The sequence below is a fragment of the Pectinophora gossypiella genome, chromosome 6 (genome assembly GCF_024362695.1).
Source record: "Pectinophora gossypiella chromosome 6, ilPecGoss1.1, whole genome shotgun sequence".
Classification (NCBI taxonomy): domain Eukaryota; kingdom Metazoa; phylum Arthropoda; class Insecta; order Lepidoptera; family Gelechiidae; genus Pectinophora; species Pectinophora gossypiella.
Genome location: NC_065409.1, coordinates 8,527,700 through 8,550,595, shown reverse-complemented (window position 1 = coordinate 8,550,595; position 22,896 = coordinate 8,527,700). Strand labels below are relative to the sequence as shown.

At 35.9% G+C, this 22,896-nt stretch overlaps 3 protein-coding genes across 4 annotated transcripts; 1 reads left to right on the top strand and 2 right to left on the bottom strand.

Annotated features, from left to right (window-relative positions):
* Positions 1 to 747: 747 nt before the first annotated feature.
* Positions 748 to 4,129, bottom strand: LOC126367917 (polymerase delta-interacting protein 3-like). The gene is made up of 8 exons (XM_050011721.1): positions 3,907 to 4,129; positions 3,443 to 3,632; positions 2,947 to 3,028; positions 2,541 to 2,666; positions 2,262 to 2,448; positions 1,870 to 2,044; positions 1,597 to 1,787; positions 748 to 1,510 (listed from the first exon to the last, which is right to left on the bottom strand). Exons 1-8 carry the CDS (start codon positions 3,969 to 3,971, stop codon positions 1,420 to 1,422), a joined length of 1,107 nt encoding a protein of 368 aa, XP_049867678.1. The 5' UTR covers positions 3,972 to 4,129; the 3' UTR covers positions 748 to 1,419.
* Positions 4,130 to 5,085: 956 nt separating this feature from the next.
* On the top strand, positions 5,086 to 7,408 carry LOC126367909 (nuclear cap-binding protein subunit 3-like). Its single transcript, XM_050011708.1, has 3 exons — positions 5,086 to 5,302; positions 5,377 to 5,671; positions 5,933 to 7,408. The coding sequence occupies exons 1-3, from the start codon at positions 5,204 to 5,206 to the stop codon at positions 6,961 to 6,963; spliced, it is 1,425 nt and encodes a 474-aa protein (XP_049867665.1). The 5' UTR covers positions 5,086 to 5,203; the 3' UTR covers positions 6,964 to 7,408.
* On the bottom strand, positions 7,076 to 22,743 carry LOC126367893 (MICAL-like protein 1). Of its 2 annotated transcripts, none has more exons than XM_050011677.1 (14): positions 22,341 to 22,743; positions 22,079 to 22,263; positions 21,415 to 21,476; positions 20,772 to 21,117; positions 19,890 to 20,596; positions 19,687 to 19,820; positions 19,531 to 19,608; positions 19,255 to 19,453; positions 18,931 to 19,078; positions 16,207 to 16,380; positions 14,092 to 14,206; positions 12,454 to 12,553; positions 9,615 to 9,753; positions 7,076 to 9,315 (listed from the first exon to the last, which is right to left on the bottom strand). In XM_050011677.1, exons 1-14 carry the CDS (start codon positions 22,490 to 22,492, stop codon positions 9,119 to 9,121), a joined length of 2,736 nt encoding a protein of 911 aa, XP_049867634.1. In that variant the 5' UTR covers positions 22,493 to 22,743; the 3' UTR covers positions 7,076 to 9,118. The 2 variants fall into 2 exon arrangements, with proteins under 2 accessions (XP_049867634.1, XP_049867633.1); XM_050011676.1 differs by having other exon boundaries at positions 16,201 to 16,380; positions 22,341 to 22,742.
* Positions 22,744 to 22,896: the final 153 nt, after the last annotated feature.

Sequence of the window (22,896 nt, the reverse complement as noted above, 5' to 3'; positions counted from 1 at the left end):
CGGCATTTGCGGAAAAGGAAATGAATGAGTTTGTTTACTTTCCTTATGGTTCGGTCTATGATATTTTTTTTTAATTTTGGCCTAGTAACAAGTCTTTTGAGCCAAATCTACTAAACGACTGCCGGAGGTCCGTGTCGCTATGTCTCAACGGACATTATTGTAAGTAAGAGTCCAGTTCTAATCTGTTCTTCCTACAAAATAACACCACCTACCTAACCTTACTGCTTATTAAAACATTTTCCAGTTAACCATTTGTATTTATTATAACTTTGTTAACAACTTATTAAAATACTGTATAACACTTTGGTATAACATAGTATATTACACCATGCAGTCGAACGAATCTTGAAATGATGCTAGATAATATACTAATGTTAGCCTAACAGAAAGCTCGGTACGGCGTACATTTTGCGATGGATGTGCGTCTGACTACCCCAATTGGGATATAGTATAATTCAATTTCCCTTTCGTAGACATATGTATAACATATTCATATCTTCAACACTACACCCGTCATTCTGACACGCAATACAGCATACGTATAATCTGCTAATTGGTCTGATACACAGCAGTGCGCCCACCGTTCTGACCCACAGGATTCATACTATCGTCGATCGAGCGACGGCATCCGTTGGTATGGAAGTATATAAAAGTACTCTGTAGTATGGAAGCACTCGACTCTTTAGTAATTCCTATTGAGATCTCTGTAATCTCTCAAAAGCCGAGGTTAAAATGAAAATGTATAGATTTATAACTTTTTCATCTTTATTTCAATTTCAATTACATACCTTAATGTTCAAATTATTTCTTTGTATCCCGTGTTTAACGGAATTTCTCTTGCTACGTAATTAATTTACACTTCTGCTTAAATAAAAAAATGTTTTTTTCTATCAGCGGTGTCTGTATGGCAACCGCGCCGCGCGTGGCGCGAATTATATCGAGGGTTTCATCCAATCGACGCAGTGAACACTGTCTACGGTAGACAGACGGCGTACGGCTATTGGATGAAGCAGTCGCTATATATTTAAAGCCCCGCGCGGTGCGGGGGTCGTGCCGTGAGGGTTGATACGAATATAATACAGGGTGTTAGGTGATTTTTTAAAAGGAATTTTGCGACAAGAACTTCCGCTTGATATCAACTCAGAATCATGGTCTGAATCAAGTTTTCGTTACGATATCACTAACACCCTGTATACTATTTAATTGCTATTACAAGAGTGTGTATTACATGCCTGGAGTAATATGGAGCTATGTGATTAGTAACACATTTAAAAAGTTCAACATTGTCAATACAATACTACTAAATTGAAAATTGAAACACTTTAATGCAAAGATATTTTACATCTAAGTATTAATATTAATTGTAAATTCATATTGAATTTTGTTTATGAAGTTTCAAAGCTCATACAACACATAATCTTAAAAATTACTAAACAAAACTTTGTGGAAAGTAGAAATATCTGGCTCCACATTTGAGTTTGTGCTGTATAGTCCTGGTTTGTTTCCATTCCTGTAAGATAAAAAAGTTTGTTTAATTTATGTGCAATTTTATTTAAACTCACAAAAGTTAACTTTGACATATAGAGGTTTTTTTACCTTGCGGGGCCTGCTGCAGTAGAGGATCGTGGGGTGACCAGAAGACAATTCATAGGTTGAGCATCCAACTGTCGGTTGTGATATAGCTCTACAGCTCTCTGGGCATCTTCTAATGTCTTGTATATTACTTCAGCAGTACCTGGCCGAACCAAGCGAGACTCTAGCATGCCTCCTACATCACCAAAAAGCTCCTGAAAAATACACAGTATTTATAAGAATTATATTTAATTTCGATAATTACTATTAATATAGCGTTTTTATATGAAAACATACCTCAATATCACCACCGGTGACAGAACTTTTTAAGTTGCTTACAATAATTCGGTACTCCATGGCAGGCTTTTCAGACTTTTCAGTTTTCTTCTCAGATCTCAAAGCAGCCATTGGACGCTTTTTCAAAATTGATGGGGGTCTTGGTGGACTTTTTTCTTTATCAGGTGTACTCAGTCTGAAATGCATGATCATAATAAGCAAAATTTTGATTACTCTTTATTATTCATAATCAAGGCATGTTTCCAGGTCTTGTTGATTTAGCTGTGTTATTGTTAGACTATCCACAGCAAATACTATGTGAGATCGGAAAAATGCTCAAGTATTTGTAGTACAAGAAGTAGTACTTTGTATCTCAATAAATAGAAACAATCCAATGAAGAAATTTTATTTACCTGTGCATTGCAGAAGTTCTACCTCCTCTAGCATCATTATTGTGAGCAACAATTCTAAGTTGCAGATTTGCTTTGCGATTGAGCACGGAAGATTTTGGTGACCTAAATTCCTCTCCCATAGGATCATCAATCATTTCAAGATCATTTTCAACAGTCCTCAAGATAGGTTTCAGTCTAGGAGCTTTATCTATAAAAACATAATATGTATATGACAATAACACACTGAATATTTTTATCACAATTGAATGATTGTTTTGAAATTTACTTAAAAAATCTTACCATATGTGGCTCTAGAAGAAACTGGTCTGCTTTCCAGCAGTCTGTTATTATTTAGCTGCCGTTTCATTTGCATTCTAGCACGGGAAAACGGTTGTGACACTACCTGTCTTGATGGATCACCAAACACTGCCAAAACATTACAAAAATCTTGAATTAACTTATAATATAAATGTACGAAGAATTATCATTAATATTATTCATAATTAACCAGTAACTGCTTAATTAATAATAATGCTTACATGTTATTTATTTTGTAGTATGTGTAAAAACAAATCTTACAGGAAAAATAACAATTTTACTAATAAAATACAATTTTTAATAATAGAAAAAAAAATCCAGTACAATTAAAAAAGTAATAATTTGATCAAATAAATTATTCTTGCATCAGAAGTAAGAATTTACTCACCTATCTCTTTCTCTCTAGGTGGGTTCCTCATAAGTTTCCCATGTTGTGTTTGGAAGACTCTGCCTTGCCCTTGTGATATAGCCTATTATAAGCAGGTTACAAAGGAAAGTATGAATTATTAATAATAAACAGGACAAAACAAAATGCTGGTGAGTTGTTTGAAAACTGATGCCTGGTTATAACAGCAGGAGTTTACATTACAGTAACATGCATTGTATACCTATATGTGGGTAGGATGGAGGTAGATGTGAAATCATTGCCTCAATATAGTTTTAGTGTTGAGGAATAAATATATTGCTAAATAAAAAGATATTTACAATTTTCTGTTAAATACCCGGAGAAGATGTGTTATTTTTTATTGTAATTTTAGGGTGGTACCTATTATTAAACTAATCTCAGACTTGAGCAGGATCTTGAGGGCAGGGTGAGATTATTAATAGGTACCACCCTTAAACATTTATTTATAAAAGATTTAAAAGTAATATTAGTTACATACCCTTTTTCTTCTCAATTGTTCCAGTTTCAAACGAGCATCCTTTTGCTTTGCAAGTTCTGCTAATTTTTCCCGAGCATCCGTAATTTGATTCCTCTTTTTTGATATGATTTTATTTCTAGCATCTGCTATGGGTAGGCGCCGTGCGGGAGGTGGGTTACGATTAGGTTTACCTTTCATTGGACCTTTGCCTCTGTAAAAAGAATAGATTTGGACATAGCATTTTTAATTTTGTTTCCCAATACTGCTATTAGTAATACATTAACGTTTATTTTAACCTCACACTACAGCTTCATAGGGCTAATTCACAGAATGATAAAAGGATGGGAATAGTGATTCATTCTCATCTTGTTCGTTTTTACTTTTCACGCTTGATGTTTAAATGAACTATTTATGATTTATGCGTGACAATTAGATTCAGATATGAATTCTTAAATATCGCCTGTTTAATAATAGGTCATTTTTACCGTAAATTTTCTCTTCTTTTCTTCTGAATAATGTCTTCCAAACTCATGTCTACGTACGATGACATCACTATGCTAAAAGGTAGATGGTTTAAAATATCGTGTAATAACTAGTTTTTTCTTATTTGAGGTTTATTTTCGACTATTTCGATAAACATTCACCGAAAAACAATAATGGTTTCGGTGAATAATTGACTGACAGCCAGAAGCAAAAAGAAGTAGGAAAATTAGGGTTGCTAGCCTGAATAAATATCGAAAACGATGCTTTTTTCAGAAAAATCCCCAAAACACTTTTAATGAAATAAATATGACAGATTTTAAGATTCCCTCAAAGTTTTCCTCATCATTCTTGTTTCCCCAAAATTTCTTCAACAAGATATATTTGTCCCAAAATTGGCAAAATTGCAAAATATGAAAATACCCATCTAGCTACCATGGGCCACCATGTCAGAAAGACCGGTAATGGTTTTTTTACATACAAAGTTGCAAAGGTTAGGGTATGCGCGCACGAGCAATAATATCGCAAGGCGATTTATTTGTCTCTTTCGATAAATTTATCGCCTCCTCGCCGTGATGCGCGTACAAGAACAACAGCAATACGACGCAGTCATTAACATGGATTTTGAAGAGACGGCATGGTCATTATAAATTATGGTATAACTATGTAATTTTGTTGATTGATGCTAATATGTGAACCCAAACAAGTCATGTCGTTCTGTTAAAATATGAGCAAAATCACACAGCATACATGTTAGGGAAAAAACGAACTTATCGATTTCAACAAAATTTATTGAATCGATCGATAATTTTATCACGTTGCGCATGTTAGCCCTGCTAATTTCGTTCGTGACTTATTTGTCACCCGTCCGCACACTAGCATTAAAATTAATAGGGGAGGAGACGGTTGCGTCGCGGGCTTGTCTCCGAATCCGCGGACAAAAAAATCTCCCGGGACTCGCGTCATGTGCGCACTTTCATATTAACCCATTAATTTGTTGTGAGAGACAAAATAGTCGCGGAGACAAAAGTTACTCGTGCGCGCGTACCCTTACCTTTACATAGCTAGCGTAAGGCATAGAGCAACCTGTTATATTTTTGTGCAGGTTTTGGCAGGTCAAAATTCGACAATAAATCGATTACTTCACATCGTCGTTTGTGTTGTCTTTGATAGAAAAAAAGAAATTGTCTTTGATTGAATAGCGCTGCGCTGCGCTGCGTTACGTACGTATGTACGTTTGTCATTGTGTGTGTCTGACTTTTTTGGTGTCGTTTCGTGCTGTTAACAAATAATTTATTAACGATGGAAAAAGAAGACGGGGAAATGAGTGATGATAATGCAATGGTTGTTGACGATATCAAGGAAGAGTTTACTGCAAAACAACATGCAAATCATACTGTGGTAAGTTTATACAAAGCATCATAAATTACTTGTGCTATTTTATCACAATAATATGTTTGTCTTCTTATTTGCAGTTGTATAAAGCAGCTAAGAATGGACTAATTATTGAAACGTTGGAAAAGATTGACGCTACCAAGTTAGAAGAGCGAGCCAAGCGTTTTGGTTTGAATTTGTCTGGCAATAGAGTGGTTACTCAAACACAAATTGATGAACTATATACCAAATCTGGCATTGAAAGTGGGAATGAACGGCATTTTCGTTTTGATACCCTACATCTAAATGGGGTGGATGGTTTGACAACCAGAGATATATTTGAATATTTAGAAGACTACAAGCCAGTATCATTAGAAATCATTGATGATGTGTCGTGTTAGTATTTTACTAGTACTATACAGGTGTCGAGTCTGGCACTAACCAAATTATTTTTTTATTATTTTGACAGTTTTAAAACTTGCTCTCCTCTGGAAGTGAGTGAAGGATAGCACTATTTAAAAAATTAAATAAAGTTTTCAACAGAATCGCACCACTGTTACTGAATATTATCTTCCAATATAGTTTTTGCTTCACATAAATAGTACTGACTTTAACATTTTGAAGGAAATGTGTTAATACAATCCTTTTTATTTTTAGGTAACATTGTGTGTCAAGACCATATTTCTGCTGCTTTGGCTCTGTTGGTACATTCTCGTGAGATTAGAAATGAACAATTGAAAGAGATGATTAGTGAGAAATCACAGTATCACTGGAGAGAAGGAATGCCGCATCCTAAAAAAGATTTGATACTAATGCGATTTGCTACAAATGGTGATAAAAAGGTATCTAAAAAGAAGACTGAAAGACCTCAACACTCAGATGAATATTATGATCAAAGCATGGATCCAATAAGTAAAAATCCTTGGGGTGATTTATGTAAATCATGGGGAGTATATGACCACCAGGAAGTTTTTCAACGTAAACTTCCTAAAAATGATTATGAAGATGATATTGAAGAACCCGTTGAGGTAATACAAGTTAAAAACAAAAGATTGGCAATGCGTCTTGGGAAAAGAAGTCACAATGTTGATTATTCTGAAGATAGTAATTCTGACTCTGAATGGAAGAAAAAGACTAAAACTCCTAGAATGAGAATGCATGCTGATGATGAAGAATCAAAACAGAAGAAAAAGAGACATCTGAAACAAATATCAGAAGATGAGGACAGTTACGATGACACAGATAAGGCAGACAAATATGCTCCCTTATCTATTGAAGTTGTCAACTCAAGGAGTAGTTATACTCCTAGGGAAACTACAAAATTATCTGACAAATTCAAAAGTCGAACTGATAAAAGTGAAACAAGCACAAAAAGAGTTAATGTACTATCACGTTTAGGTGTCAAGGTGACTCCAGCAGGAAGAAGCTGGTCAGATGATGCATCATCAGATGAATCAGATCATAATGTTTCTAGCAGGGTACAGAAAGTAAAAAGTATGGCGAAGAGTACTTCTAGTGTTTGGTCAAGATTAGAAACTAAAGAAAGCAGTCACAATGATTTACGACAAGTTCTAAAATCAAGAAAAGATAAAAAGCCTGATGACATAAGACTAAGACCTGATGACTTAAGAGATAGAATAAGAAAATCAAAAAAAACTAATTTACGTATTGAAATAGATAATGACTAGATCAATTTTATTATAATGTGTTATACTTTGGTACAAATAGCATAATTGGATAGTACCTGTGGACAAGCAATGAATGAATATATGAAGAATAATGAATTAAATAAATAAAACATTACTTTTTCCATTTTTTATTAAGTTATAGAATGATTTGTGCTTTTTGTGTTAAGTGCACTTATCTTTAAGACATATATTTTGTGTTTATAAAAAGCAATGTTAAGGCTGTTACAAGCATTGTTCACAATCATGAATGTTATTCTGTAAACCCTGTGCGTTAACTTATACTAGTTAACAAAATTAATTCTATATAAAAAGCAACATAGGTATAACATATACATAATTTTGATAATTCGGAAGACGAGTATTTTCTTGTTGCCAAATAGAATATATGTATATTCTGTATTATCTAATATACATTGCATACTTGTAATAAAAGATCTCTGGGGTACCCTGTGTTTTGTTTACTGTCATGTCATTGTGTGGTCAATGTATTAGTCAGTCCTATGTCTCAGAGTTCACAAACATGAAAAGTCAATTTTCAAACCATAATAATAAATCATTAAAAACAACAGCACAACAGAATATAGAAATTTGGAACAGAATATTCTTCAATGCAATAGAAAGTAAGACATTTCAAAAATATAAATACAAGAGTTAACTCAACTGCACATAAAAATAAAAAGGAGTAGGCTAGCATATATATTTCTATGCAGCATAGAAAACTATAGCTGCACAGATGTTAACTTTTCGATATCTTTCCATAGGCACTAGTGTTTTATAGAGTAAATTGCATATACCTTGACTTTTCTCCAGTGCTAGCTTAATTTCTCATAAATAACAATTTAAACTTAGTTAATATTTAGAGTGAGAAGCCTCGCAATCGTAAAGTGGTGTGTCCAGGTCAGACATGGTCAAATTTCAATAAGCTGTACCTCAGGGCGTCAGTGCAGATTGTTAATCAGATTTTGTCTAGGCCGTGAAGTAACAGCCCTCTCAGCTCATTGTTTACTGAGACGCAACCCAAGCGGCTTATGCCCGTTCTCATCGGAAATAATACTCTCTCAAGACTAATACAGTGAGGTGTCTGCATGAAGAAATAACCACTTTTATGTACTTTTTGCTATCGTTTCACATTCGCTTCAGTATATAAATTCATGATTAGTCGCCCCATATATCTTAGGAAGGGAATTCCGCCACTGCATGTTGTACTTAAATATTTCAAGAAATATATGTATCGGTATATCAAAAGTGCGAATGTGATCAGACAGACCGAGCTAAACTGACGTGATTTACATCACGATAGACTTAAGTCTATCTTGGCTTATGAATTAGCACCAGGCGTTTCTAATGAATTGTCTTTATGTACAGTCAGCGCATTAACATAAGTTACGGGCATATGGATGCTTATGTAGGGGAAGTGACGTACACACATACGTCACATTTAGCCAAAAGCTTAGGTTGGTAAAATTGTTACTTATTGAAATTCAATCTTGCCCCAGCACGGGTGATCGACAATCAAAAGTATTAATTAGTTGTTGTATACTATGTTAAAGCTTAAAAATAAAAGTTCTAAAAGCCGCATATTAAGATAAAACGGTTAATTTGAACAATTTCATGATTTTTATAAGACCTAAGGTGATTAATGGTAAAATTGATTTTTGATATGATTCTTATTAATACAATAATTACAATACTGTTGGTATTATTAAGTATGATCCTGATTTCAGTATCAATGCTGGTTTCATATTCTGATTAAATCTTTTCATTCGCATATGCGAGTCAACCGTCGATCGCATGGCACAATGAACTATCAATTTAGTTACTTTTTACAATCTGGCACATGTTTCCAATGTAATCTATACTTTAATTCTACAATTGATTTATCGACATGGTTTAGAGACGTTGATGGCCCATTAGTACAAAAAGGGAAATCCAATGTCTATGATACAAAATTATAAATACCTTTCTATTTTTTCGTAACAGAGATACTAAGTTACTTTTTTTTAGTGGAATGTTTCAGTCTTACTTAAGTACTTTCAGTACGTTATATTTAGAGTATCTACATAATAAATCAATCATAAACGAAAAAAAGGACACTAGAAATAAATAGAGTACAAAAAATTTCGCGATTTGTAAATATTTTTATGACATACAACAGTTACTTTGACTTCTTTTCCTTCTCTGGTTTGTCTTCCTTTTTATTATCACCAGAATCATCTTTTTTCTTAGAAATTAACGAATGTTTTGCTTTCTTGAATTGCTTTTTCATTTTGTCTTTAACTTTGTTTTTCTTGGGCGTTGCAGCGACTTCGCCGGATTTCATCGACGAACTGTTTGAGTCGCTGTTTCTTTGAGCTGAAAAAATAGAAAGTAAAATTTTGAACTTTCGACATATTTAGAAGTAATCACTGTATAGGTATGTGTGAATTGCAATTCGTAACTCATTCGAAAAGTTAATTTATACTTTCGGGATCTTCGGGAAGTTCCGGAGAGGACTCGACAACTTGTAGTACCTATTTAGTACCAATTCTCGTCACCGGCGCTTTGGTTGCGCGAGTTACAAACGGCGTTTCTTTTCTTAATTTTTCTAGTATGGGCAGGGACATTCTGTTTTACGTAGTATATTGGGTACTAGATGATTCTAGCATGTGTACCTCTCTTGGAGGCGATGGAGGCGGCGATGGCGAGGTCCTCCTGCCGCTCGCGCCGGCGTTCCGCATCGATCTGTTGAACCAGTTCGTCGCGCATGCGCACTATCTGCACCAACCGTGCCACTAGTTGCTCCTCACGCGCCTGTAAACGAGAACATTTAGAAAAGGGATTCGCACGCACACATTGGTGGTAATTTGGTGGAAACCATGAAAAGTGGAGGTGAAGAGAGGTTTTTGTCTATAGATCTCGTGCGATAGCGTACAGGGTGTTAGTGACATCGTAACGAAAACTTGGAAGGATGATTCAGACCATGATTCTGAGTTGACATCAACTGGAATTTTCTCTCAAAAAATCTCAGAATCATGGTCTGAGTCATCCCCGTCAGTATTCGTTGCGGTGTCACTAACACCCATACATACTTGAACGGGGTGTAACATCAGCTCATTATTCTGAGTTAATATCAAGAGGAAGTATCCATGGCAAAAGTATAAAATTTAAAATAATTAAAAAAAAAAAACAAAAATATCATGAATTTGCGACGGAAAATTTCAGCCTGAATCATCCCCCTCAGTATCCGTTACGATGTCGCTAACGCCCTGTATAACTAACAATAATTCTGTACCCCGCGCCAATACGAGCTTGGTGCTAGCTTGATTAACCTCACCCCAAACCCACCCCCCAAATCGAGGTTGTGTTGAAGAAAATCATATCAGAATGTGTTTTCTCGAATAGGCATTTACGCGGTTTTCACTAATAAGCCGATGATAATTAGATACACTGTGTGTAAAAATGAAAACATGTCCTTGTAGTATTACCTACAAGAGAAAACTAGCGATTTGGCATAACATTTAATTGAATCGCCCTTCCCCATGTTATTATTAATTATTATTAATAGCCCTCGATGTCCCACTGCAGGGCAAAGGCCTCTCTTCCTTTCTTCCACTCCTCCCTGTCCCCAGCTTGTTCGGGCCAACCGTTTCAAAAAGCGGTCTAACTCATCGCGCCATCTTTTTCGTGGCTTTCCGCGACGTCTGACAGAATTTGCAGGAACCCAATCTGTAGTTTTTTTTGGCTCAGAGGTCATCGGGCATTCAGGCAACATGTCCAGCCCAGTCCCATTTTTTCGATACGTCTGCTATTTTAGTTTTGGAACGCAGCGTGGTGTTTCGGATCCGATCGATCAATTTAACACCAAGGATGCTGCGTTCCATACCTCTCTGGCAAACCTTGAGTTTGGTCTTTTCGATGTCAGCCAAAGACCAAGTCTGAGCGCCGTAGGTGAGAATGGGAAGAATGCACATGTACATTCCCCATGTATATCTAATAAACAGCAAATTAAGCTATCATAAGTAGCCGATATTCTTATCTGTGTCCGCCAACTTATCGACCATTTTATTATTTATCTTGAGAAGTTTGCTAATATTAGTTTTGCGATGTCTAAGAAATGACGCATGTGGGAAATAACACTAATAATCTTAAAATCGACAATTGATAGGTATAATAAATAATCAAAGGGTGGTTGAGCACTGGTACACTGAGTCACGCATAGATAAGTCGTTGACGTAGCATGCCAAAGCGCCTAGCCAAGTTCCTATCACCTAGCGCTTTTACGCAACACTAACTGAAATACTCATGAAAAGTATAGGCAGGGTATTACTTCTGTCAATTTCAAACATTTTCTTCGACAAATAAATAATTATTATTTATATCGCACACTTATAAATGTACAACGGTCTTGGTATTGGCATAGAAAAAAGAATAATGACCCCGATTCCTGCAGATACCTAATTTTATTTTAAGTTATACCCGTCATTTTCTTGTCTGCCGAAAAGGAAAGGGACGGATGATTGTCAACTGTTAATTTTAAATTGAAAGAACAACCCGGGCGAATAAAATAGACATATCGCTCATATGCAATCCGTTTGAAATGAGCCGTCAACTTAATTTTGTCGGGTTATTGGGCAATATAACATTTTGGAAGGGTATTCTAAATTTTTGCCTAAAATTGACGTGTGTGCCATAAATTTTATGTCTGTAAATTACCCGTCCCTTTCTTTTTCGGGGGATAAGAAAATGACAGGTATAACTTAAAATAAACTTAGATGGTGTGTACCGGAATCAGCATCAATAACTCTCCGCCCAGCACCAATTCGTATCGGGCATCGACCACACCCTCTGGGCTTTACTTGAGTCCGATACAGATCTTTATTCTATGTTAAAACATATACAGCATTATAGGTTCCACTGCTGGGTATGAAGGGAGACCATGAATCAACGAAGGGTGTTGCGGACGCCGTACTAGAGCGAGACGGCGCCGCAAGAAAAGGACGGAACGAGGAAGTGCCATTAGAGCGAAACGTCACTACTGTTAGAATACGATAACAAATGTAGATAGCACGCAATACCTAACTAGTTGTGAACCCAAAAATAGTACTTAAGGTAGGCAATTATGCCGAATTAATACGCTTGGGATTCGATCGAGTCTTTAATTTGAACTCAAGATCCTGATCTCGAACACTACATATAGTCCACAATAAAGGGGATATGGAGAATACTATATCACGCTGCTCCACTGCGGGTTGGTGGAGATTTTTGTGCTAGTAGGCAACTCATTCAACAGAGTTTTAACTGTCTTTACCAATATATTTCCTTGCCCAGTTGCGCGACGTAGGCCTATAGTTGAGGAGCAGCAAGATAGTAATAACTTGTATGTGTAATAAAATAATGTACAGAATATTTGCCTACGCACTGTGTTTGTTAGCGCTGTATGTAAATACCTAGTTGTTGATAGTATCATTGTTGATTGTGCTAATGAGTGTAGGTACCTATGTTCAATGTTACCTTGTCCGCGTCGATACGGTTGACGGCTGGTCGCGATTGTATCACCCTGATCTCATGTTCGATATCGGCCTGTTCTTGCTCCAACCGTTGCTGCCGACGGCTGCAATGTATAATGTTATGTTTTAAATTCTTCAAAGCATATTTCCAAAGCTTTTACACGAGTGGTCTGTGGGCTCTGCCTTTACGTTGAAATCGTACAATGCTCTGCGAGTACTCTACAATAATATCTTCAGGATTCTGGTGGGGCTCCCGCGGTTTTGTAGCGCATCAGGTATGTTCGCGGACGCCAACAGAGATGATTTCTTTCTATACAATCATGCGCAAAAAGACTGCTTCGGTGTTGTTGCGAATGCGGGGGAGCGATAACGGAGTCCTGAGGATGATTGCCGAGAGGATGGACTCGGCTGTTCTACGTCGCTTTACCGACTTACACGTTCATAAGCGCGTAAATCGTTAAAGGGGCCTAAACTTGTTTATTGCCTATTTACTAACTTGTTTTTTTTAAAACAAACAAAAAAACTAACTAACATAGATACTAAGTGTGTGTAACTACTAATATCTTATGGACAATCTCAGTCTGAAATATATTTTTTAATGCAACGACTTAAAACGATACCACTAATCCTTAGTTGCAGAAATTCTGGCGTGTTGTTAAGAGGAAATGTTGTAATTTAAATTCAAATCAGATATCCAAAAGAAAAGAATCACAATGGATTTCACTGGCCGTCCAGCGAGGCAATGTAGCCAGCATTATGGGCACTTTTGTATGGGTCACTGAGAGAAGGGTTGTTCGAATAGATTTAGTATATTTTGATTTTTTTATTGTGCTGTGTTTTTTATATTATTATTTGTAAAATTGTTATTATTTTAGTTGTAAAATTTGTTTTGTAATTTAAAAAAAATAACAGTTGTTTATGGTGTAAATAAATTATTAGTTGTAAAGAAAAGAATAATACAGGGTGTTAGTAACATCGTAACGAAAAATCAGGGGGATGATTCAGACCATGATTTTGAGTTAATATCAAGTGGAATTTTCAGTAGGAAAATTTTCGTGTTTTTTAAATTATTTTCAGTACCATACTTTTGCGACGGAAAATTCAACTTGATATTAACTCAAAATCATGGTCTCAATCATCTCTCAAAGTTTTCGTTACGATGTCATTAACACCCTGTATAATACACGTAAGTTGTTATTTTTCGCTTCTCCTAGTTTGATATGAAGGGGAATTTGTGGGATGAGTGAGTATTCTTTAACCTCCTAACGCCGAGATTTGCAGACACAATAGTTAAACAATGCAGTTTGGATTTTAAAAGGACATTCGGTCGTACGACTTTAAAACATTTATTTGTTTTTTATAGCACTCAAGCGTGCTTAGGGAGACTCACAAATCGGGCGTCGGCTTAAAGACGATATAAATTGAAAATTTGTCAGGAAAACTCGGTGGTGTAAAGGCTAACACGCTCGGCCCGGCTTCCAAGAGCTGCGGGTTTAAGTCCCGTCAGATGCAGACTTTTTCGATTTAATATTCCCTTTGTGAGTATTCTTTATTTACACTTCAATGCACGTGCATTACAAATCAAGTCTTGCTGCGATCAATAAAGCTAACGTCAAACACGTTGGTTCACACAATCACTTACATGTACATCAATTCAGTTTGCTTCCTGAATAGGTCGTTTTTCTCATTGACTAGTTCGCACAGTTGGATTACTAAATCTTCGACTTCCTCTTGCGGCACAGAAGACGCCTCGTCACCTGTAGACAATTTTATTTATATCTCAGACGATTGATGAAGCAAATATTTCTCCCATTTTCCTGGTGAATTAAAAGTTTTAAGTCTAAACTGGGACTTTATGGGTTTATGTCTATATAACATAACAAATACTTTATTGCACAAACCGGAAACACAAAATACAAAACAAAAGAGAAATAGAAAGAGTATAATAGGCGGCCTTATTGCTAAGTAGCAATCTCTTCTAGGCAACCTGACTTTATGTTCTATTACGTGGATTTCCCTCGCTCTAAATGCCTATACTTGACTGAAAATTAGTAAGTATCATACGAAACAAAACGAGTAAATACTAATAAAATAAACTCACGGTTTGCCAATAGGGCAAGTACTTAAGTACTTATATAAAATGCTAGTGTAGAAATAGAAGCTACTCTAAGATGATCAAAAATCAATTTTATTTTTCATTTTAACTTATTTACGAATTACAAACGCTATTTATTATAAATGAACCGTTTCGTTGTTGTTATCATCTATTGTGGCGGTCAGAGGTACAGCAATCCTCACCGGCAAACTGTTGCTCATAAGCCATTTATAAACTTGGCCACCGAAGAGAGTTTCTAATTAAATTAGGACATGATATCATGGGGTAAGTAGGAAAACCGACTGCCAGATCACGTTTTCGTTTTACATAGAAGTTTAATTAGGACGTTATTAACAAATATAGAGGGAAGACAAGGCTAGTTATTTTAAGTGGACAAGATTATGATTGACAACATGCTTGATTGAGATTAGGGACCAATTCCACGAAATGAGTCATTAATAATGCTTTAATCGTTTAAGATTTTGATAGCAATGCCGTGATAGAATGCATTTCGAAAACAGGCTCCCGTCCTGGGAAAACCGTAACTCTGAATACAGGCCTGGATTACGTGTGAGTGTGTTATTTTGTGCATAGGTGCAGGAAACAGAGGCAGCGTAGGCGCCTATTTGAGTTCGTATCAACATCCGTTTTCAACGAAAGACATGTGTCGCGCTTTGACCGATCGATCCCGATATAGCTTACAAATTTCGGGGCGACAAAACAGACGGTCAATTTATACATAATTTTTTGTGTTATTAGCTCACACCAGATAGTAGATTTCGTTGAATCATCCTCGCAAAAGCAGTTTTGCATGATATACTTACATGCTGTCGTTGATAAAAAAGATAAGTTGCCGCTATGCCGTTGCAACTTTCAAAAGTAGGTAAATCACCAATGACATGGTCTGAATAGACAAAGCACCTATTTCTTATACATTCACATTGCTATTCACGCATCCGCACTGCTCCACTGCGTGCGCACAATTTGAGCTAATGAAGCGTATCCAAACTACGTGCATAATGATTTACGTGACTACTATACTCGTACTACGGTTTATGTGAAGGTGACTCTATCGTGGAAATAATTGAAGTTACTATCTAAGATCGTTAAGAAGTTAGTATGTAAGATCTAAGATCGGGTTACTATCTAAGGAATATGATATTGAATTTAGAACCTTATTTTAAATCCATCGTGTTATAAAAATGCCACTTTTAGTTTACCTTTTTTTTGACGTGACTTATTTTAGATTTGCCGCAGATGGCATTAACTACTTGGCCGGACAAATGGGGAGCGCTGAAGGCTCTCACCCGGTAACTTTTAGTTTACCGCACATATGTAATTACAATAAAATTCGAATGTCGTCGTGACTTCTTTGTCACACACATCCGAATATAATTATATATTCTAATTTATTGTTCATCCTCATTTCCATTTTCTTTAAACAGTAACCCATAAAGGTCTCCACACAGAGAGGTGGTACCACAGACGCTGGGATTTACTTGTTTGAATATTTGAGTTTGTAAACATCAAAATCAGGGCGTGACGCGGCGCGATTTCGTACAAACTCTAGGCGCTAGGACCGTTAGTACCGCATCTATGGAAGAGCTCAAGTGATTGGTGTAAAGCTAAGAGAGTAGGTGCAGGCGATACGATTACCCTCACACTTGTCGCGGATCATGGTCTCGATGAGCACGCCCTGCCGCTCCAGACCTAGCTGCTGGGTCTCCAGTAGGTCCAGTTGTACTTGAAGTTCCTCCGGCGATATTTGCATCTTCACCTCACGTCGCTCCGGCAAAGGCAACCCTGGCGCGGGGCCTTTTGCCTTTCGTAACGTACCTGTCGATTTTGTTTACATTTTATTTCTGCTTGTTCATTGTAAGAAGAAAACCTAAATGGACGTACATTGATCAAATTGGAAATGTCGCTAAAACGGTTTACAACTGGGGGTTAAAATGGCCACTTCAAAGCAATTCATCTAAGAATTGCGCATATAAAAGTAAGTGCGCAATGCAAACAAATGTAACTAACCCCCAAACTAAACCCCCTGTTCTCTTCTGAACTGGAACACGTGTTAGAAACGAGTGATGAATATGGAGGAAGCACAACAGGTATGGCAAGTACGAAACAAATGGTTATTCGCAGGGCCTGCTTTGAACCGGTGGGGGTGAGTTTATGTCTGTACGTATGTTGGACTGAGAGAATAAACATAGAATGCTTTCAGCTATTTATCAATGTATAATACTAGTAACTCATAGTACACATCTATAACTCGTCCAATGCATCGCTAACATTCTAGACCCCTTAACATTTCTACATAAGATATAATTAATTTAACGATTTTTCGCAATGTCTTGCGCAATGTTGTTCAAACGTTAATTATACAATATCATTTTCTTCGAATTGTTAATCCCATTGACAATAATTGAGTAGGTAAGTATATCTATTTGATAGTGATAAGTGGCTTCCTTCATATACCAATAAACGTCAAACGCGTGCTAAACAAATATTTCAGTGATGCGTAATTCTTAATCAGATCTAATCTTAATAGTTTGTGATTACACTTAATTGCTGTTTTTGTTTCGCTAAACGTTATATCTGAATAGCGAATCTCTGACTCTATTAATAACACCGCGCAATAGACAATTATAAATGATGCAAAGTAGTAAAATATATTTTTTATAGCTATAATTAGTAAGCGGGAAAATCACACTGCTTTATTAGAATGTATATTGGTGTGTTTTGTTTATTGGAAAGACATTTATTCACATGACATACATGAGTTTGCATTATATTATGCGGCTTATTTGCTTTAGATAAATTATGCTTTGTTTGTAATGTTAAGAAATAGCGGAGAATTCTTTGTTCAGATTTTTCTTCAAATATGTTAGATAAGATATTATGAACTAGGTCCATGAGCTATGAGATAAGTAGGTAAGACGAATTTGGGAAGAGATATAGGTCACATCACGCCACGTGGTTACATCCTTTGAATCATCAATACAAAAAAAAGCGGCCAAGTCCGAGTCGGACTCGCCCATGAAGGGTTCCGTAACAGCAAGTAACATAATATAAGTTTTTTTACTTCGTAGTAACTTTTGATGTTTTAACTATAAAAGTAAATTACGGTTTACGATATATGATGTATTAAAAAAAAACTACTTACTAGATCTGGTTCAAACCAATTTTCGTTGGTAGTTTGCATGCTAATCTACATCATTATATTTTTGGACACACACATTTTACCACTTTGGAAGTGTCTCTCGCGCAAACTATTCAGTTTAGAAAAAAATGATATTAGAAACCTCAATACCATTTTGAAAGACCTATCCATAGATACCCCACACGTATGGGTTTAATGAAAAAATTTTTTTTTCTATCATTGCGTAAAAATATTAATGCGGTTCACAGAATACACATATTTATCAAGTTTCAACAGTTTAGCTATTATAGTTTCGGAGAAAAGTGGCTGTGACATACGGACGGACGGACGGACAGACATGACGAATCTATAAGGGTTCCGTTTATTGCCATTAGGCTACGGAACCCTAAAAAAAGGGGATAAACATTTCTTAAGTGGCACAGTCTTAGAGATTATTGTTTAAAATCAATAATAATATTTTTTTTTACCTTTGACGGGTTTGCTCTTGGCCCCAGACTTGCCCGAAGGCGTTGACACGTCTAAGATGGAGCGAGCTCGAACAGAAGATGCCTGTTTACTCAGGCCTTGAAAGCACCCGGGTTATATGCATTCGGAAATACAGAAGACGGCAAAGAATTCCACTCCCTCCCAATGATGATATAATACGATGAGAAGCCGGGAGCTGTGTGATACCCCAATCGAGATATATAAGCAAGTACTTATATAAAATGCTAGTCTAAATAGAAGCTATTCTAAGATGATCAAAAATCAATTTTATTTTTCATTTTAACTTATTTACGAATTAAAACGCTATTCTAAATGAACCGTTTTGTTGTTGTTATCATCTATCCTATTGTGGCGGTCAGAGGTATAGCAGCAATCCTCACCGGCAAACTGTTGCTCATAAGCCATTTATAAACTTGGCCACCGAAGAGAGTTTCTAATTAAATTAGGACATGATATCATGGGGTAAGTAGGAAAACCGACTGCGAGATCACGTTTTCGTTTTACATAAATAATTACATACTTAATATTATAAGCTCATGACTATATTCTCAATTGGGGTAATCCTCTGATTCAATGTACGTCTGTACATCCATCCCATGATGATCTAAATACTAACGGTTTCCCGAGCTTGTTGTTAGACATACGTGATAGGTGGCGAGCCGTATCGCCGTCTGTTATAGACGGTCGATAGCCAAGTGTGTTAGACATATAATTAGTTAAAGTAATTTGCTTATTCTCACCATCCGAGGTGTTGGAAGAGTTGTGTCGGCCGATGGAGTCCACACCTTTTTCTAACGAGCCAGCTCCACCAGACACAGTGGAGAGACTGTCCGGTGGAGTAGGAGCCAGACGCTTTTTCAGCCGTGGAGTAATTTTGCCCACCGATTTCTAGGTCAAATTAAAAGTTAACTTATAAAATATTAACTAAAGTACATTTTATTTCAAATTCTAAGAAGTCACTTTCAGAAGTATGCTGCACACGTTTAATAAAATTTGAGTAAAGTTCATAGTCCTGACCTTGTTGATGACAACTGTACGGAATATTAATTAAATGTTGTTAGTACCTGATCAGAATGTATAGTGGAGTTGTAGGAGCTGAGAGACGACAGGCTAGCGACGTCGTCCATCGACGTGGCCGGCGCCATGTTGGGTTCAATGACCCTGATGGAAGGGGGCGGGGGTGCCCTGCCCTTCTTACGTCGCGGAGTACTCGACGGCAAATTCGGGGTACTCGTTGCCAGAGAAGAATCGTACATTTTCGAACTGTTAAAGATATTATATTACGACCCGACTATGTTTGCATTATTTTATCGAGAACAGGTTATTACTTATTTTATTACCTTTCGTTATGAGTTTCCTCATCAGATGACGGTTCTTCATCGTCAGACCAGAACGGATTGGCGGCGATGAGGCGTTTGCTGTTGAAATGAGACTTCATTGTAGGAGAAAACTTACGATTGTTTGTTGAAAATAATATTTTGGTAATGTTTACATACACAGGAGTAGTTGAGCGTCCGGCAGGCACGGCGGGGGCGCGTTGTATAGGCGGCACTTCATCGTCCTCTTCATCGCTGCTTCCAAAAGGATTCGTGCTCACTTTTTTAGGTGCTTGCTGCTGTGGCTTATCATCCTAAAATTATAAAATTGTTAGCCTTTTTTGATCATTTTCTGTATTCAATGGAAATTGTTTCGTAAGTACCTCATCCTCATCGTCGGAAAAAGGGTTTAAATGATCCGGGTACACTACATCTTCTTTTTTTTGTTCAATATCTTTCTTTACATTATTTTCAGATCTCTTTTCTGGAGAGTTAAGTAGTTTTTTCCGTCGTGGCGGTACTGTTATGATCACATCTGCCTGGTTTATGTCACTCTCTTCTAGAGAAGGACAGTCAGCATCAGATACATTATGAGTCTTAGCCAATCTAATATCATCAGTTATATTTTTCTCCTCTTTAAGTACATTGTTTTTAATATCATTATCAATATCACTCTTATTAATATCACTTGTTTCTTCGTCTTTATCAATGCAACAGTCTTCCGTTTTGTTCTCAGGCGTGACCACGTCAGAGTCATCCATATTACTGTCAAGCTCTATAACATCTCCCGAAAGTTGTGTTTGTAAGAAATTAAATTTATTTATGTTACTTTTATACACTTTTTCTGGTGATTTTTTAAGTATATTTTCACTGTCATTATTTAAAATCTCCTTTTCATATGGAGATTTTGAATCAGTTTCTGTTATAATATTTTCAAAAGGGTCACCTTGTGCGCCGCTGGTGCTACTAAAATTACTAGATGTACTTATTTCTTTATGCTTACTACTTGTGTCTTTTAAAGATAGACTTCCTAATTTATTATCAATACTTGTGTCTTTTTCTACATTATTCTCAAACATGCTTATTTTTTCTGAAATAAAACAATTTGTGTTAACTGGGCCGAAGTGTGTTACTTATTTAAAAAAAAACCCATGACCACAAATAAGTTTTCTTCAGACATTACAAACAATAAGCACAACACTGAAAAGAAACTTTTTGTAGAACATCAAGTCAAGAGAACATTTTTAAAACACATTAATACTTACCTAAAATTGACTGTGGTCTCGCCCTGTGTTTGGGGCTAATAGGTTCTTCTATTGGGTCATCTGGCTTTTGTTCAGACAAATCATCACTAAATGCCAGCATGCCCATTTGATCATTATTATTAAGGAATTTCGATAAAGTTTTTTCATTTTTACAACTATCACAAGAAAAGTCAGATCCTTCAATTACTTCGAAATTCTTGGGGTTCAAGTGTCCAGAACACTTGGAACAACGGAAACATCTCCTGTGGTACAGTTTATGCGACACTATGAGTCTTTGCGCTAGGTACACAGGCAGGCCGCATGCAGCGCACTTGTCTAGGCCTGCCTTTCCAAACTTGATTGGTGCCTATAAAGTGGTAAAAAGCATAGTTTAGATGCAAGAAAGAAGGTCAAAGTTATTGGTGCTATTTCAGAACATGGCAAAACTATGCAGTGTTAGAGTGTGTATTCAAATTCAGCTGTAATAATAATTTTACTTCACTAAAGAAATAAAGTGCATGTTACAACCATTAATTTTATCACTGCCATGTATTAAAACAGTACCAAATTATAGCCAAAGAACATGCTAGAATAACCAGCAGTGAAGGTGTTGCAAACATTAGACATTTGTCTTCATACAGTAGAATAATATAATCTTACTAACAGTGGATTGGGTGGATGATGGTGATTGCAACTTCGACTCGCTTTCTGTGGACTTTGTGTTCACTGTAATGGAAAAATGCTTGAAGAAATAGAATCATGTATTTTAGCTAAAAAATAAGAAATTGAGACTAAAAGTTCAGTTTTTAAAGTTGTAAGGCCCAATGTCCTTCGGAAATCCAAATCCCATTGCTTAACTATTATGAGTGGAAACCTGCGCTCTATGACTTTAAAAATTATCAATATGTGACATGTGGAATAGACTAAAAAGGACGCATCCTATTAAAATCATCCTATTTTTCCTTTATTGTTATTAACAATAAAGTAAAATATTAGCACGTTTATAGCTTGACTACCTATTTTCAACTATATCCATGGTTTCAATCCAATTTTGAATATATAAGTTTATATCATGATTTTCTAATAAGATTTATTGATCTATTGACGATTTATTCTTGTAATGTTGTTCTTCTTTTACTATTTCAATCTAATAACATCAAATATTTAATTATAGAATAAAATGTTTATTTCTAAATTAGAAGTTTTGAAGTTGTCACAATACAATTTAAATGTTAATTTCATATAAAATAAACAGTGTTTAATCAGTAGGTGTTATCATATAGGAATGTTATCTTCACAACATTAGCAATTTATCACCTAGAACTTACCTGTATGCCCTAGACGTTGATAAAACTGAGATAAATAAGTCAGTATTGATAATCTGTCAGGGACTTCATTCTCAACCATATCCTCAGGATCCAAAAGTGATGGTATGCCCAAATGTTTCTCTGCAATACTGAATGCCAGTTGATTGTTTTCATATATATTTTCTGGCTTTAGTTTGGCCATATCACTGTAAGAATAAAAGTAAAATAATGAACTTACCTTCAATTAACAATAGTTTCCTTAGCAGATCAAATAAATACTTACATTAGGTCAGGTCTAAAGTGGTGTACCAAGGCGCAAAACGCTACACCATTTCTCCATGATGTAGTCATGTTATCTATTTGCACTTCAGGACAATCTTTCACCAAACGCTTACACCACAACTCCAGCGCTTTAGTACCCTTCCTTTCAGACATTTTTACTATTTTAAACAATTACTCAGAGAAGTAAAAGTAGTCGCTATTCGCATGAGTCATAAATTACTATTTTTTTCACACATTTATGGTGCCCCATGGTTTTTTTCACTAGGAAGCTAAAATTTATTTGTTTAATTCCACCATTAGCTTTATTTACTTTTAAAATAGGCTTTTTTGCAATTAATATTGTTGTGGGAAAATTTGGTTAGGTGGCAACTTTGGCATTTGTATTTGACAGTTTTGGCACTTTTATTATTTATAGAGTAGTGAGGCAAAAGGTATGTTATTATACTGCCAAATAGGATGTCGATTGTCGATGCACAGCAAGGAGTTTTGTAATAAAAACGTTTATATTTATTTATTATTTTATAATAATAAATAATAATTATTATTTTTTTAAATAT

Excerpts from the sequence above, each read along its gene's own strand:
- LOC126367917 (XM_050011721.1), bottom strand. The coding sequence starts at position 3,971 with ATGTCATCGTACGTAGACATGAGTTTGGAAGACATTATTCAGAAGAAA. Across the intron at positions 3,029-3,442 it reads AACAATTGAGAAGAAAAAGG|GCTATATCACAAGGGCAAGG; the intron begins GTATGTAACTAA and ends TGCTTATAATAG. Across the intron at positions 2,667-2,946 it reads ACCTAGAGAGAAAGAGATAG|TGTTTGGTGATCCATCAAGA; the intron begins GTGAGTAAATTC and ends ATGTTTTGGCAG.
- LOC126367909 (XM_050011708.1), top strand. The coding sequence starts at position 5,204 with ATGGAAAAAGAAGACGGGGAAATGAGTGATGATAATGCAATGGTTGTT. Across the intron at positions 5,303-5,376 it reads AACATGCAAATCATACTGTG|TTGTATAAAGCAGCTAAGAA; the intron begins GTAAGTTTATAC and ends TCTTATTTGCAG. Across the intron at positions 5,672-5,932 it reads AATCATTGATGATGTGTCGT|GTAACATTGTGTGTCAAGAC; the intron begins GTTAGTATTTTA and ends TTTTATTTTTAG.
- LOC126367893 (XM_050011676.1), bottom strand. The coding sequence starts at position 22,492 with ATGTCTGAAAGGAAGGGTACTAAAGCGCTGGAGTTGTGGTGTAAGCGT. Across the intron at positions 19,609-19,686 it reads GGACGCTCAACTACTCCTGT|CAAACGCCTCATCGCCGCCA; the intron begins GTATGTAAACAT and ends TCATTTCAACAG. Across the intron at positions 9,316-9,614 it reads CTCCATCGCCTCCAAGAGAG|CTCAAAGAAACAGCGACTCA; the intron begins GTACACATGCTA and ends CTATTTTTTCAG.